General features: G+C 49.6%; 1 protein-coding gene across 2 annotated transcripts; it reads left to right on the plus strand.

Moving 5' to 3' along the window:
• Positions 1-68: 68 nt before the first annotated feature.
• On the plus strand, positions 69-10,229 carry NR2F1 (nuclear receptor subfamily 2 group F member 1). 2 transcript variants are annotated; one of them, XM_080972961.1, is made up of 3 exons: positions 69-566; positions 3,273-3,800; positions 9,436-10,229. In XM_080972961.1, exons 1-3 carry the CDS (start codon positions 137-139, stop codon positions 9,714-9,716), a joined length of 1,239 nt encoding a protein of 412 aa, XP_080829087.1. In that variant the 5' UTR covers positions 69-136; the 3' UTR covers positions 9,717-10,229. The 2 variants fall into 2 exon arrangements, with proteins under 2 accessions (XP_080829087.1, XP_080829088.1); XM_080972962.1 differs by lacking the exon at positions 69-566 and adding an exon at positions 2,809-2,869.
• The last annotated feature ends 3,890 nt before the right edge of the window (positions 10,230-14,119 follow it).

The raw sequence follows: 14,119 nt of genomic DNA on the forward strand, positions 1-14,119 counted from the left end.
TCTTTCCCCCCTTACCCTACCCCACCCCCTTACCCACCCGACCCCCCACCCCTCCTCCTCTCCCGGCCTCTTCTCCGGCAGCCCACCATCACCACCAGGCACCCCCCCTCTTTTTTTTCCTCCGTGGGCCCGAGATATGGCAATGGTAGTTAGCAGCTGGCGAGATGCGCAAGAGGACGTGGCCGGGGGCGGCCCCACCGGAGCAGCTCAGCCGGGCCGGGACCCGCAGCAAGGGGCCTCGGCGGCCCCCCACACGCCGCAGACGCCCAGCCAGCCGGGCGCGCCGTCCACGCCGGGCGACAAGGGGCAGCAGCAGCAGGGATCGGGCCAGAGCCAGCAGCAGCAGCAGCACATCGAGTGCGTGGTTTGCGGCGACAAGTCCAGCGGCAAGCACTATGGGCAGTTCACCTGCGAGGGCTGCAAAAGTTTCTTCAAGCGAAGCGTCCGCAGGAACTTAACGTACACTTGCCGGGCCAACCGGAACTGTCCCATCGACCAGCACCACCGCAACCAGTGCCAGTACTGCCGCCTCAAGAAGTGCCTCAAAGTGGGCATGAGGCGGGAAGGTGAATATTATTTCTTCCCTATTCGGATCCGGATTGTTTGTGTGTGTGTCCAGGGCAGGTTGGGAGGAGGAGGAGGAGGGAGAGAAGGCTGGTACCCCCTCCCTCTCCTCCGAGCATCCCCCTCCCCACCAGACAAACAGACACACTTTCGCAACCACTACACTTGCTTCCTTTAGAGATGCGTAATGTTGCTATTACTCTTACTCTTACATTGAATGGTGTCTATTCCTGGGTTGGGGGCTCTCTCCTTTCTTGGCTTGGAGCTGGTGGGGGCAGACAGAGAGAGGGAGAGAGAGACCCTTCTTTCAGTCTCCCTTTCCTCTCTTCATTATTTCGCCCCATTAGAAAGATGGGGGGGGGGAGAGAAAGCACAACAGTTCACGTTAGATCCTTCCCCCACCACAACCCTGGCCTCAAAGCTGAAAGAGACGTGTGTTGTGTGTAAGTTTGTTTGTTTGTTTTAAAATCATAATAATATATATTTTTAAAAACAAATTGGAGGGCCAATGGTGTTTAAATTGCTCTGTTTGTGTGGCTGCTTCCTTGCACCTTCGCTCTCTGCTAGGCGATCCCACCTAGCCAAATCCGGCCTTGTTTGGACTCCCTCGTGCTTTCAAAGGAAGTTTGTGAACGATCACTGCTTTTACAGTTCTGTCATTTCCCACCCCGTGTGCATGCTGCTTGTTTTATTTCTCCATCAGACGCCATCGTCGCTTTATACTGCATCCCAATAATACTGGTTCTTATTAGTCTTATTATTTTTAAGCATAGCTTGCCTTTGGAATGTGGTGCTTATTTGAAAAGGAATACCTCCAGTGTTATGATGGTACTTTCTTTCTGTGTGTTTGTGTGTGTGTGTTAATTCCGAGAGAGAGATCTATATTTATATGAATGAAAGGAATAGTTATTATATGTATTTGTATGTGGGGAGGGTGTACGTGTGTGCTTGTGTATATATAGTAAGAGCGATTTACTGCGGCGGTGTTTTTGGTCTCCACACACATACTTGTATAGATATATACACACACACACTATTTAGCTGTTTGATGCTGAAAATTCAGCCTCGTGACCCTATTTAAAGAGGTCCTTAGGAGTCAAATGAGCCAAACACTTTCGGCAATGGAAATGGCTTGAAAATAATAGAAAAAATAAAAAATAAAGCACATCTCTCCCGGGTGCCACAAGGAAAGAATGGAAATCCTTTTAAAACGGGCCACTGATGACTTCATTTAGGAGTTTCGGAGAGCTGTTGTCAGGATAGGGGTCTCGGGGAAAAATGTATATATCGAGAGCGAGGGGGAGCACAGGGATATATATGTATAGCAGCTAACAGCCCTCTCACAGCCTTTGAACTGTGTTTGCATTTAATTGAAACACAGAACTGCCAGGTTTGGAAGTATAATTTGCAGAGGGAGGAGGGAGGAAAGGGGGATTCTGACAGCTCGATGGGAATATTAGAATTTTTTTCCCCATCAAAAGTATGATTAACAACAGGAAACCCTGAAGAAAATAACTCTTCCTGTGAAACAGAAAATATTAATTTTCTGCGCCTAAGAAATAACTCTCAGTTGTCCTCTCTTTGCTCTAAGTTACCTTTGTTTACATGCCAGGAGTGTGAATTGCTGACCCAGATTAAGCAGACCCGGACACACACGCGCACACACACACAAACTTTGCTCAGCTTCGGAAACTCCAAGCATGCTGGCGTTTGGGGCTCGGGTGGTTAATGAATTCCGTGAGTTTGTGTGCCCGGCGCGTCTCTTTTTGCACAGTTGCAAACGTGTGTTTTCACTGGCCAGATCGTGGGCATATATTTCCCACCCTCCTTTAATTTTCATTTTCATGCATCTGCAACCACGCAGAGAATTATTCGCCCTTCTCCCCACACTCATGTTCGGCTTCCGTAAATCGAAATCTTCATTTTGACCTCCTTTTTAATAACAACAACAGCAGTCAAACCTTTCCTCCCCCCCCCTCCCCCCGTCCTCCTCCAGCCAGGGAGAAAGAACTCTGCTGCAAACAGGAGAGAAGCTTCCTCAGCTGAACCTGGGAACTGTTTAGGGAGAAGGCGCTTTAGGGGGTAGCTCTCCCACCCCTCACCTCACCTCACCCCACCCCACCCCCACTCCAAGCACTTTTGCAAGCCTATTTGCTGAGTGGGACTCCGGACTGGCAAATAAAGCGGGGAGCCTGCGCGGGATGGCCTTTCCGGATTCCCAATCCTCGGAGCGCTAAATCGGCCGAGAGGTGACCAAGGATGGCTACCTGGCTATCAGGCAAGGCTAGGAGGGAGCAACTTGGAGGTGGGCCCTGACTTTGGAGAGTTCTTTCAGGGACTGCCTCATCATCATCATCATCATCATCATCACTATTTTCATCATTCCTCTTATTATTACTATTACTACAAAGAGAATGGCAGTCTTGTAAGGCAGTATACATGTCCCCATTTGCACAACAATGCAAGCTGAGGTGGGGGGGGACAGGCTTGCATTGTGCGTGTTTGCCACCCTCCCGGCCGGATTTGTGCGTGTCTGTGTGAGAGAAAGAGCCGACGCCTGTGTGTGTGTCTGTGCGCCTGTGTGCGCGCGTTGCTGTGGGAAGAAGGCTCCGCTTTGTTGCGCGGCGGCGGCTAGCGGGCTGGGTTTCGCCAAGGCTGCTGGATGCACATTTCCTCTCCTTTTCTCTCTCTCTCCCTCTTTTCGTCAGCGGTTCAGCGAGGAAGGATGCCTCCGAGCCAGCCGAACCCGGGCCAGTACGCGCTGACCAACGGCGACCCGCTGAACGGCCACTGCTACCTGTCGGGCTACATCTCACTGCTGCTGCGCGCCGAGCCTTACCCGACGTCCCGCTACGGCAGCCAGTGCATGCAGCCCAACAACATCATGGGCATCGAGAACATCTGCGAGCTGGCGGCGCGGCTGCTCTTCAGCGCCGTCGAGTGGGCCCGCAACATCCCCTTCTTCCCGGACCTGCAGATCACCGACCAGGTGGCCCTGCTGCGCCTCACCTGGAGCGAGCTCTTCGTCCTCAACGCGGCCCAGTGCTCCATGCCCCTGCACGTGGCGCCCCTCTTGGCCGCCGCAGGCCTCCACGCCTCGCCCATGTCCGCAGACCGCGTGGTGGCCTTCATGGACCACATCCGCATCTTCCAGGAGCAAGTGGAGAAGCTCAAGGCCCTGCACGTAGACTCGGCCGAGTACAGCTGCCTCAAAGCCATCGTCCTCTTCACGTCAGGTCAGTGGAGTGGCGGGAGGGAACGGGGGGGCGTGTTAGGGGGGGTGAGCAGCAACACCAGGGGAGCATGGCTAGGCAAGCCCAGGCACCTTCCTCTCCAAGCAGATCGGCCTCCTGGTTTGGGGATAGTCCCCCGGGATAGTCTGGAGCAAGGAAAGGCGCGCAGGGCCTGCTGAGGCCAAACCTGCCAGCCTGCTGCAGAAGGTTTGTGCAGTAGACGCACCAGAGCCTCATCCAAATTCACTTTGCGTTGGGAAAACGAATCCCTGCCCTCCCCGCAGCACGGCTGCAGCTTCCTCCTGCGCTCCCAGTCGTCTTAAGCATTCGTTGGATTGTTCCCCTTAGGCAGGCGGGTGGCTTTGGCAGCTTCCAGTAGGCCTTGGGTGAAATCGACTAACTCGAAGGTGTAGCGTTGTGTTCATTGTAGAAGGTGGTATTCGGCCTCAGGTGGGGGAGAGGGGGGTGCGGTAGGAGCATAAATTCCCCCCACCCTTTCCTCGTGCGTTTGTGTGTTTATTTGTTTGTGGAAGGGAAGAGAGAGTGGTTAGGCCTCGCTGAAAGGGCTTCTCGCCAGATCTTCTTCCAATAAGGCAGGCAGGAGCACAAATAAATCATAAATAATACTGCTTTATTGCTGCCTGATCCCCCCACCCCCACCCTTATCGGAAGCCATTCATATTTGCAGTTGCTGTGGTTAGTGACGCTCGTAAAAATGGATTCGAGCGCCAGAAAAGGACTTACTTCCCTCCTTCAAAATAAAGGAAATAAGACCCAGCCTCAGGCTTTAGAGTACCAACCTGCAGATGCATTTCCTCCCTCCCTTCTTTTTCTTCTTTTTTTTAAACAATGCAAAACCACGCAAACACTGGGAAATGTAACAGATTGCCTGCAAAAATATCAAATTAAGGGTAGGCGGGGGTAACGTGCATGTTAGCAATTTTGCTTATGATAGATGGTTCAAATTAACTTTGCAGGAGAGTGCATTAACGTCGCCTTTGAAGTGCTCCGGTTGGAGCCTATAAGAATACAAGACATCCTTTATTATTGTAACCTGTGGGAGAGACATATATACACATCAACCTGCAAGGAATAAGGAACAAAGACAAGGGGGAACTTGGCGGAGCCGTTTGGGACGGGGGGGAGCGTTGTGTTTGCGAGGGTGGAGGGGTGCGGCGCTAGTCTGTTCACCGAGCACTTTTTGCAAAACTTTTCTCATATATATATATGGATATATATATATATCCTTCAGGTTCTTATACCATTAAATCCGCCACCCCCCCTAACCCCGTTTCAAACTGGCCCGAAAAGATATACAAAGCTTTTTGGAAAACAAAGCTGTTTCCGAGGGTCTGGCTGGAGGGGAGAAACCCATCAATATTTGTTGCCTTTCATGCACGAGAAATAGTATTTACATTGTAGTCAAATGACTCTTAAATTTGCACAATATTGTAATGTAGCAAATGTAGTATTAATATCGATTTGAACATCGGATTATTTATTTAGACAGGGGGATCTCATTGGTATGCGTGGTGCTGGTAGACATGGACTGTGACTGCCCCCCCTTGTTCTTCAGGCTGCAAATGCAGGCCAGAGCGAGGGTGGGAAAAGGCCGGGCTCTTTTTTCGCAGAGAATCAAGTACAGGTCTTAAAACAAGTGGGGGAGATTTACTGAACAGCCGCAGAGACGTTGGGGTGCGTTTTATCTTCAGGAGCCTGGCCTGACGGAAACGTGTTTTTCAGAACTGACAAAAAGAGACCCTGGTGGCATTTTTCAGGGTGATTTAACTGGAGGGTCCTCCCGCAGCCCCTCGTGCTTTTTTATTAACTCGTTTATTCATTGGGGGGGGCGGTTAGATCTAAACTGGGCGGGAATAGCCCGGCCATTTGGAAAATGCAGCTTTTAGGCCGCAGCGTTAAAGAAAGAAGGCGGCCTGCTTTATTGACTTCACCGCCAAAAGCCCTTGCCTAAAAGGTTTGACCCCCCTCCGCCCCCTCGAAAGGCGCTTTCTTCCTCTTTTCTCAAATCCAGGATGGCTTAGTGCTAGCTGCATCTGCTATATTTATGTGTGTCCATATATTTTGATGGTACACAATGCAACATTATTTTTTTAATCGAGGCAGTGCAAATTGGCGACATCCCAATATAAGCTGAAATAATAATAGCATTTTCTAGCACTCGGATGGGGTAGAAGCCCCAATGGCGGAGACACAGAATTCCCACTCTAGTTATGTCCTGTCTTTCTCCTCCTCCTCCTCCTCCTCCTCCTCCTCTCTCAAACGCCGCCACTTCTACCCCCTACACCCATTTCCACTTGGGCCTGATCTTGTTTTGATTGCTAGCCAGAAGGTAATTGATGGCCCGGCTTTCGCCCAGTCCTCCAACTTTTTAAGGAAACTTTGATGGATGGAAAAGACATTTTTAGCCACCTGGTCCCAGGGGCTTTAACTCAACAACCTGATCCCAAACGTAAAATGCTTCCAGATCACTGGTGTTTAAGATCAGCAGGGGTCACTGGCTTGGAAGTTATTCTAGTTTCTTGCTTGCCTCTTCTTCTTCTTCCTCCACCACCTCCTGCCCATTTGGGTTCCGGATATTATTTTCCATCCACAAAAGTTTGGAGCCTGTCCCAGGAAGGGGCATTGTGTTGAAAGTAGCGCTGGTTGATTTGCTGTTTTCCCACACAGAGAGATATGCAAACTCCATTAAAGAATTGCCTTTCTAATTCTGACACCACCCCGCACTTCGATATATAAAATCTTCCACGGAGGGGCCAGGTTAGATAAGATCAGCTCAATAAATCTATCTCCTGCGCCATAAGAACTTTGATTTCTCGTTATATGCGAGCTGATTACGTCTATATTTTCTGAGCACTAAACTCTCCTGGATGCGTTACATGAAATACATTCCCTGTACTACAAAGGCCCAGGTTGGCGTGTGCTGAACAGTAATGATTATTTATTTACATCATTTCTTCGCCATAGACTGGAGGAAGAAATATTGAGAAATAATGACTGCAGGAAGAAATATGATCATCTTAAAAAGTGGGACACGCACAATTTCCACCCAAACCCACCCTTCTCCCGTCCCAGCCCGCCCCCTTCATCCTTGCTGAGATGTAATTCACAGAAGGTGAATATGCATCGCTTTCCCTTCTTTGGTCTATTTCATCTTAACTCAATCAGCTAATCGATCAGATAGCATAGATTGTTTAATTAATTTTCAGATCCTCTTGCTTCGCGGTGGAGATTGAAAGCATCCCCCGATCCTAGCGCTATTTGTTTGAAATGTAGAGGGGGGAGATGAGTCCCTCTGAGCTGGCTGGTGTTTCGAGTAAGGGGGTGCGGAATAAAATCCAAGCGTGCCTCTCATATATACCTGAGAGGACCTTTCTTTCTTTTTTTATAATAAAAAATGAGAGACAGGCTGAAGAAGCTATCTGATAGAAGATGCACTGGAAATACGACAGGAGAATCTCCGTTCTATCTGGTCTGTGCCTTTTCTCAAAGATCCGGTGGTGGTCTTTGCGCCGGAGGTGAAAGACGGGATAAATATTTCACCCCCTCCCTAAGGAATGGGACCTCCCAGATAAATGTGAGGAAGAGGCAATCAGGCCCTGAAGTCCTGCCGTGTTTAAAAGTTGGGTAGAAACCTTTCGCGTGAGTGGACGAGTAGCAATACAAGGCAAATAGCAAAGGAGAAGTTAGCTGGTGATCTCTAGCAATCCCCGTCCGAGGAGGCCAGGGACTCTCTCGGCTATGGACCACGAAGAAGGGCAGTCCTCCGCTGTTGGGTGTGTGTGGGTTGCAAGCTGGCTCCCTCCTCGCCCACCCGTTAGATGTTGCAAATGATCACTGCATTTAAGGCAAAAGTAGAAATTAGCACAACAGTCAGGCGTAGGTAATTGCGGATCTAAGCGCTCCTTAGGCCGTGGCTAGGGTCATGGGGGTCTTTTCCTCAGAAGAGCCAGAATTACAGCTTGGTTGCTCTCTGTTTTCGCTGGAGGCCAGAGGCCTGGAGATGAAGATGTTTGACATGCTTTTTTTAAAAGCCACTTTTGGAAACTAGGGAGAGGGATACCCCACCCCGCAAGTTCAACAGCAGCAACAACAACAACGAAATCCACTTGCCACAGTTTCCCCTTTTTAATGGATTGCTATGAGGAATAAATCTGGAGCGCCTTTGCAGGGTCATCCTTATTTTACATGGGCAATTTCGTGAATTCCTTTTGGGGGCCATTACTCTGCGATTAATTCTTATATAGATTTCTATATTAGCAGAGGCCGCCTTTGATCTGCGCTAAACCGTCCTGCTAGCTGACGGCCGCCTTGTGATCCGGGTGTTTTGAAATATTTATTATTAATATAAGAAAAACAGGCCGGGGGTGGGAGGAGGAGGAGGCGGCCTGCGGATGCTTGAGCTCAAAGAACCCACCGCCTCGGTGGGTGGGGGGCTTCCTCTGTCCCTCCCCCAAAATACTATGTGGTGTCTGTATGTGCGTTTAGGCAGTGGAGAAGGGGTCTGAATAGTCCTTAACACTTTCTGCTAGGACTTCTAAGACAGAAGGAGAAATATCTGGCGAGGGAGTTGGGTGTCCTTCCTCTTACTGCGCCTTTTGCTGGCTGTGCCAGATGCCCGGGATCTCGGGGTCCTGGGCGCCAGAGCTGGGCCTCCTGCCTTGCTCTCTGGCGAGCTTGATCGAGCCTTAGCGGCAACTGCAGCGAGGCAGCCGGCGCAGCAGCTTTGTGCGTGCGAGCGAGGGCGAGAGCAGCTGCAGACAGACGGCTGCTTAGCGCGCAGGGTTGGGGTGCGGGAGGGGGGCAGCTTGGCGGGGCTGGAAGAGGCAGCCCGGACCGAGCCGTCTTCCCGGCGATGATTATATAGCTTACAGAGATGTGACCAATTTTCAATTACTCGATCCGAGAGATCCCCAGACAAAGCAGGGCCTCCCCTTCTCCTTCTCCCTCTCCCCCCCCCCCCACGATCGGAAATGGAAGCGCGGCCGCCTTTCGTGCGAGCGACTCCAAATCCTCGCCTGGCTTTCTCGCACGCGCGCTCCTGGCCCGGTTTCTTGCACCCCGAAGCCCTTTTCTTTTAGCTGAGGACGAGGCTGCGTGTGCTTGTCTTGGGCGGGATGGGGGTGGGGAGGTTGGAGGGAGGAGAGAGAGAGAGAGGGGGGGGGGGAGAAAGTACTTGGGAGAAACGGAATCCCTCCCGGCTGGCTGTATCTGTGTGTCTGTCTGTCTTGGGAGATGGTATATGTCAATGGGATGTAACAATAGGATTCAGCAGCCGAGGCCTCCGTCCTTTCCTGGCTGATGGGGGGGGGGGCAGGTTGCTGGCTGGCTGGGGAAAGATGGCTCCGGCTCCCCTCCCGGCTGCCTTTCCGCGTCTTCCATTATTTATTTGCAAGGTGGAGGAAGCTGCACAAAGAGAGGGGGGCGGAGGGGGCGTCCGGGGTCGCGGAGGCCGGGTTGCTGCTGCTCCTGCTGCCTGGTTATTGCTGCTGCTGCGCTTTTTGGGGGGGGAGTGGGGAGAGTTGTGGGCCTTGGTACCTCCCTGGCTAACCGTGTCTCTTCTTCTTCCTCTTCTTCCTCTTCTTCTCCTTGTCCCCCCCCCCCCGGCGCTGCGTGGCAGATGCCTGTGGCCTCTCTGACGCGGCGCACATCGAGAGCCTGCAAGAGAAGTCTCAGTGCGCCCTGGAGGAATATGTGCGGAGCCAGTACCCCAACCAGCCCAGCCGCTTCGGCAAACTGCTCCTCCGGCTGCCTTCGCTGCGCACCGTCTCGTCGTCGGTCATCGAGCAGCTCTTCTTCGTCCGCTTGGTAGGTAAAACCCCCATCGAGACGCTCATTCGAGACATGCTGCTCTCCGGCAGCAGCTTCAACTGGCCTTACATGTCCATCCAGTGTTCATAGAGCACCTCCTGGGCTCCCCCGCTTAGAGACCCTGAGAGGAGGAGGAGGAGGAGGAGGAGGAGGAGGAGGAAGGCCTCCAGCCCAGCCAGAGACCGGCCCAGACAACCACCACCTTGGGGGCGCACGCAGCCGGGTGGGGGGATCCGAGGAGAGAGAGAGGCAGAAAGAAAGGGGGGAGGACCGAGAGAGAGATAGGAGCAGACCCCTCAGACACTGCACGAAAGACTCGCTTAGGATCAGACCCCGGCTGAGAGAGGCGGTGATGATGATGATGATGATGATGAAGGCGAAATGGACACCTAGTATTTTGTGGAACAAACCATTGACACTGAGATGGGAAACTTTAAACAAAAACCATTTTTAAAAAAGGACCGAAGAGATTAAAACAAAAACTCCCCCCTAAAAAAAGAAGACTAGAACGGATTTCCCTGGATTTATGATGGATGGACTGAGGTGGATCTATCGTCTGTACAGCAAAACAAAACACACAGTTTAAGAGACAGAACAAACAAAAACCTGGAGCCGAATTGAACTGGTGGACGGGGTGAGGGAAAGAGGGAGGGGGACCCAAAGGCGAAACACTTTCCACGAACATTGTTCTTCATTTTGTAAGATATTAGTCTTTATTTTCACTTTTTTTGTAAAATTTAAAACATCGTATGCGCATAAAGGAGGCGAGAGGGGAGGGGGAAAAAACACCACAAGAAACAAACAAGAATTAGGGGAGGGGAAAAAATAACATTTTCCAAATAATTATTAAAAAAACAACAAGGAATTGTTCTGTGTGTATGTATCTATATCTGTTTTGTATTTCTTTCTGGTTCCAAACCAGGCTTCCTGTGATTCTATACTAATAATTTTTTATATAACCCTTTGCTTCTTATATTGAGTGCGATATATGTTGTCGAAGCTGTTCTTCAAGAATTAAAATTGAAGTGAGAATTTAAACAAAAATAAAAGAATTTAGAAAAAAATAATTACAAAGGCAACCCAAGCGCAACATCCAACACAGATTCCCACGCCAATCCATGAGTTCTTGTTCCTTGAAGCAGACCTAAAGTTTGGGTTTGCGGGTGGTGGGTTTCTTTCCCGCCCCGCCAAGGCTTTGTGCCTTATATAAGAGGTCCAAGGTGTGGGGTCTTTGTTCAAAAACAAATAAATACAGTGATACAGTGGTCATGCTGCTGGTAAGGTGCACACACCTCTCAGTATTCCCAAGCTGCCTGGTTTTAATGCGATTCTGGAGACTGATGCTGACGAAATGGGGGTGGGGGGACAGTTAAGAGGAATTCCCTTAGGTTGCAATCCTACTTTCATTTAACTGGGAGGGAGTCCCATTAAACTTCTGCGTGAGCCTACTGGCGTTCTATGAGAATAATCCGGAATAGGAAACAGGGCCAGCCCTACCACTAGATAGAGTAAGGAGAGTGACTCAGGCAGCTGATTCTGAGGTGCCTTGAAAGGACAGTGGATAGTTGTTGTTGTTTTTAATTTATTAGTATTATATTTTTGCTCCCAGCGAGAGGCGTTTGTGCTAGTTGGCTTTTTGTTTTTCTCATTGGGTTTGCACCTTGGATTAATTGAGAGGAGATCCATTTGCTGTTCTGCCTGCAATGCCTAATAAAGGTAAGGCGAAGTGAACTATTCTGCCTCGGGTGGCGAAATGTCTTTGGCCTGTCCTGAAAGTAAATTTCCACTGCTCTGGAGCGCTGTGTTGTCACGTCTGGACTGAAGCTCTTATTTCCCTTCCCCACCCCTTACACTTTGTAAAGGTCTCTGTGTCAGGTGCGGGCAATTTCCTCCTGGTACAGGTCTTTTCTCCGGGCTGGTGAGTTTCCCCTGAGTTCTAAAGCCACCCTCAGAGAGAGGGAGGTGCATATGTCTGGTCGTGTGTACTGATCCAAGGACACGCGTGCGCCCCTATTCCCGTGGGCTCATGGAATCCTAAAGCTGTTAGTCTCCTTCAAATGACTGTAGGAGCAGCTTTCCAAAAACACCCCCCCACACACACACACACTCACACGCACACATTCCCCCCCAACATACCATTCGTTCTCCGAGTGGAGCCCCTTTTGAAGGTAAAGATTTTCCCAGAGCTTGGAGCTGGTCGCTGCAGATCTCTGTAACAGCTTTCAGTGCATTAATGTTTTATAGGATCTGAGACGGAGCTGTAAGAACACACACTGCCAAGGGAGCTCTTTCTTAGCGTATTAATAAAGCCGGATCTTTAAAAATAACATTCGTGTGTCTTCCCCCCCTCCGCCCCCCGCCTCACATTCTCCAGTTTCTCCCTCGCCCTCCAAACACATCCAGGATGAGGCAGGATTTTCAATTGGAGGAGTCACTGGCAGTGTTTTTTCTGTTAATTTGCTGTCTACACTCCCCAGATTTTTTTTTTACTTTTTTATTTTGCATTAACAAGATCCTTCAGCCTAACCCGCTTGGGGTTTTTTAATATTCTAGACGCAGTAGATCCCTGGAGAGAGAGAGAGAGAGAACGCATTTTCTATATGGCGGGCACTTACAGCTGCATAATAACATTGCCAACAGCTACAGTCTATGGACTAGTCAGTTTCAATAGGCAGGCTGTAAGAATGCACATTTTGGCTCTTAACTAGCCAGGACGAGCTCTGAAAAAACCGATGTAGCTGCCAAAGCCGGAGGTAGCCCTGTTTTTGCATAGACCGGGTAGGGAAAGGTCACCTCAACGCCCTGAAGACCAGGCAGCCCTTGAAGATTTAGGCCCGGATAGGATTAGGATCTTGCGAAAAGGCCGCAGAAAGTGTCCTCTTCGCACCAGAAGTAAATCTAAGCGCTGGTATGTCATGCACCCCTGGTGAAACCCGAGTAATGCTTCGTCTTTCCCACCCCACATTCATTTTCGACCTTCTGGGGAACGATGATATTAAATAATATTTTGTAACACAATAATGCCGGGAGTGGAGAAATCCTTCCAGTTCTAGACAAGGTGTAGAAAAGGAAGTTGATATTCTGGGCGCATTTTCCTTACTGACGAGCGCAACAAAGCCTGACCGTTTCCTTTGGGAAGGGTGTTCACTGTTCAGATGATGCTTGGTGGATATTTTCCGTTAGTTTGGCCCAAGGATTTAACACGAATTAGGCTGTATAAAGCGCTAAAGAACTAACTGATGTCGTTGGACCCTACCCTACATATTATGATGAATCTGTTAGTCAATCTGAGACTAAAAACCAATCCTTTCTCACATGGCGTTCTCTCCATTAGACATGCCACCCAGTCACGAATCCGTTGCCCTTCTACAGAAATGGATGCTCTGTTGGGATACACCTTCTTCTAGAGCCTGTTTAAGACCAGAATACTATCTGTCTACTGCTTTGTCATGATTCATCTGCTCCTCTTTGCTGCAGTTACAAGACCTTCAATAATAATAATAATAATAATAATAATAATAATAACTGGCTAGGTCTCTCCCTCTTTCCCTTGTCTCATACGCACACTCTCTCACACAAGCATCCTAAGCAAACCTCACTCGCTTTTCGAAAGCGTTAGGCCACAATAAGCATCGCCTTTTGCCTACTCTCAGGGTGGCTGACCTCCTTTTCTCCCACATCCCAGCTAAGTCTTTTCTAGTCATTCTAATTTTGGGGCTTCCTTGGCGATGGAGCTTGAGAATTGCAGAGTTCCTAATGTACATAATAATTGTGAAATAATAATAATAATAAACAACTAGTTCTGCAATGTGGACATGTGGCTGCCTTGAAGTCTTCAGTCGCATTTAACGAGAACAACCCCCCAAAAGCGGAGGTGCCCTGGTGTGAGACGGATTTAGACCCACCACTGATGTTAATGGGACTGCACATTTGGTCAGGAATGTTCATATATAAGAGTGGAATGTAGTGGCCTAAAACGATGTACTTGGAAGTGTCTTGTGTGTGGATCATCATCGCTCGCCCGGAAAGGAAAAGGGATCTGGCAAGCCAGTTCCACTCCCATCATCTGTGAGGCTTGATTTAAACGTAAGGTGTTTGTGGGTCTTCAGCCCAACTGGGCAGACGACAGAGCCCTGACAGTTTTTTTGACAAGGGAAGAGGGAATATGTCTCAGGGCTTCACAGCGCTCTGGTTCACCTGCCAACGAATAACAGATTTGTTCCTTTTATAAGAATCTAGGAGCCACATGTGGATGTCTACCAAATTAGGTGAGAGAAGAAGGAAGGAAGGAATGAAGAAAGGAGAGAGAGAGAGAGAGAGAGAGAGAGAGAAAGCTTTGTTGAGTCACGTTTAACGTCATGGAAGGGAGGGGGAACGGTTAATAATTTTATTTCAAACGCAGCTCTCCATGTAAGGATGCTCTGGCAGAGATCGATAATACCGAGAAAGCATTTTGGTCGAAAGCTTGAGGTTGTGGGCCATTCTCCTTGGGA

Source organism: Podarcis pityusensis (genome assembly GCF_964106645.2).
Source record: "Podarcis pityusensis genome assembly, chromosome: 11".
In the NCBI taxonomy this organism is placed as follows: Eukaryota; Metazoa; Chordata; class Lepidosauria; order Squamata; family Lacertidae; genus Podarcis; species Podarcis pityusensis.

Excerpts from the sequence above, each read along its gene's own strand:
- NR2F1 (XM_080972961.1), top strand. The coding sequence starts at position 137 with ATGGCAATGGTAGTTAGCAGCTGGCGAGATGCGCAAGAGGACGTGGCC. Across the intron at positions 567-3,272 it reads AGTGGGCATGAGGCGGGAAG|CGGTTCAGCGAGGAAGGATG; the intron begins GTGAATATTATT and ends TCTTTTCGTCAG. Across the intron at positions 3,801-9,435 it reads CATCGTCCTCTTCACGTCAG|ATGCCTGTGGCCTCTCTGAC; the intron begins GTCAGTGGAGTG and ends GCTGCGTGGCAG.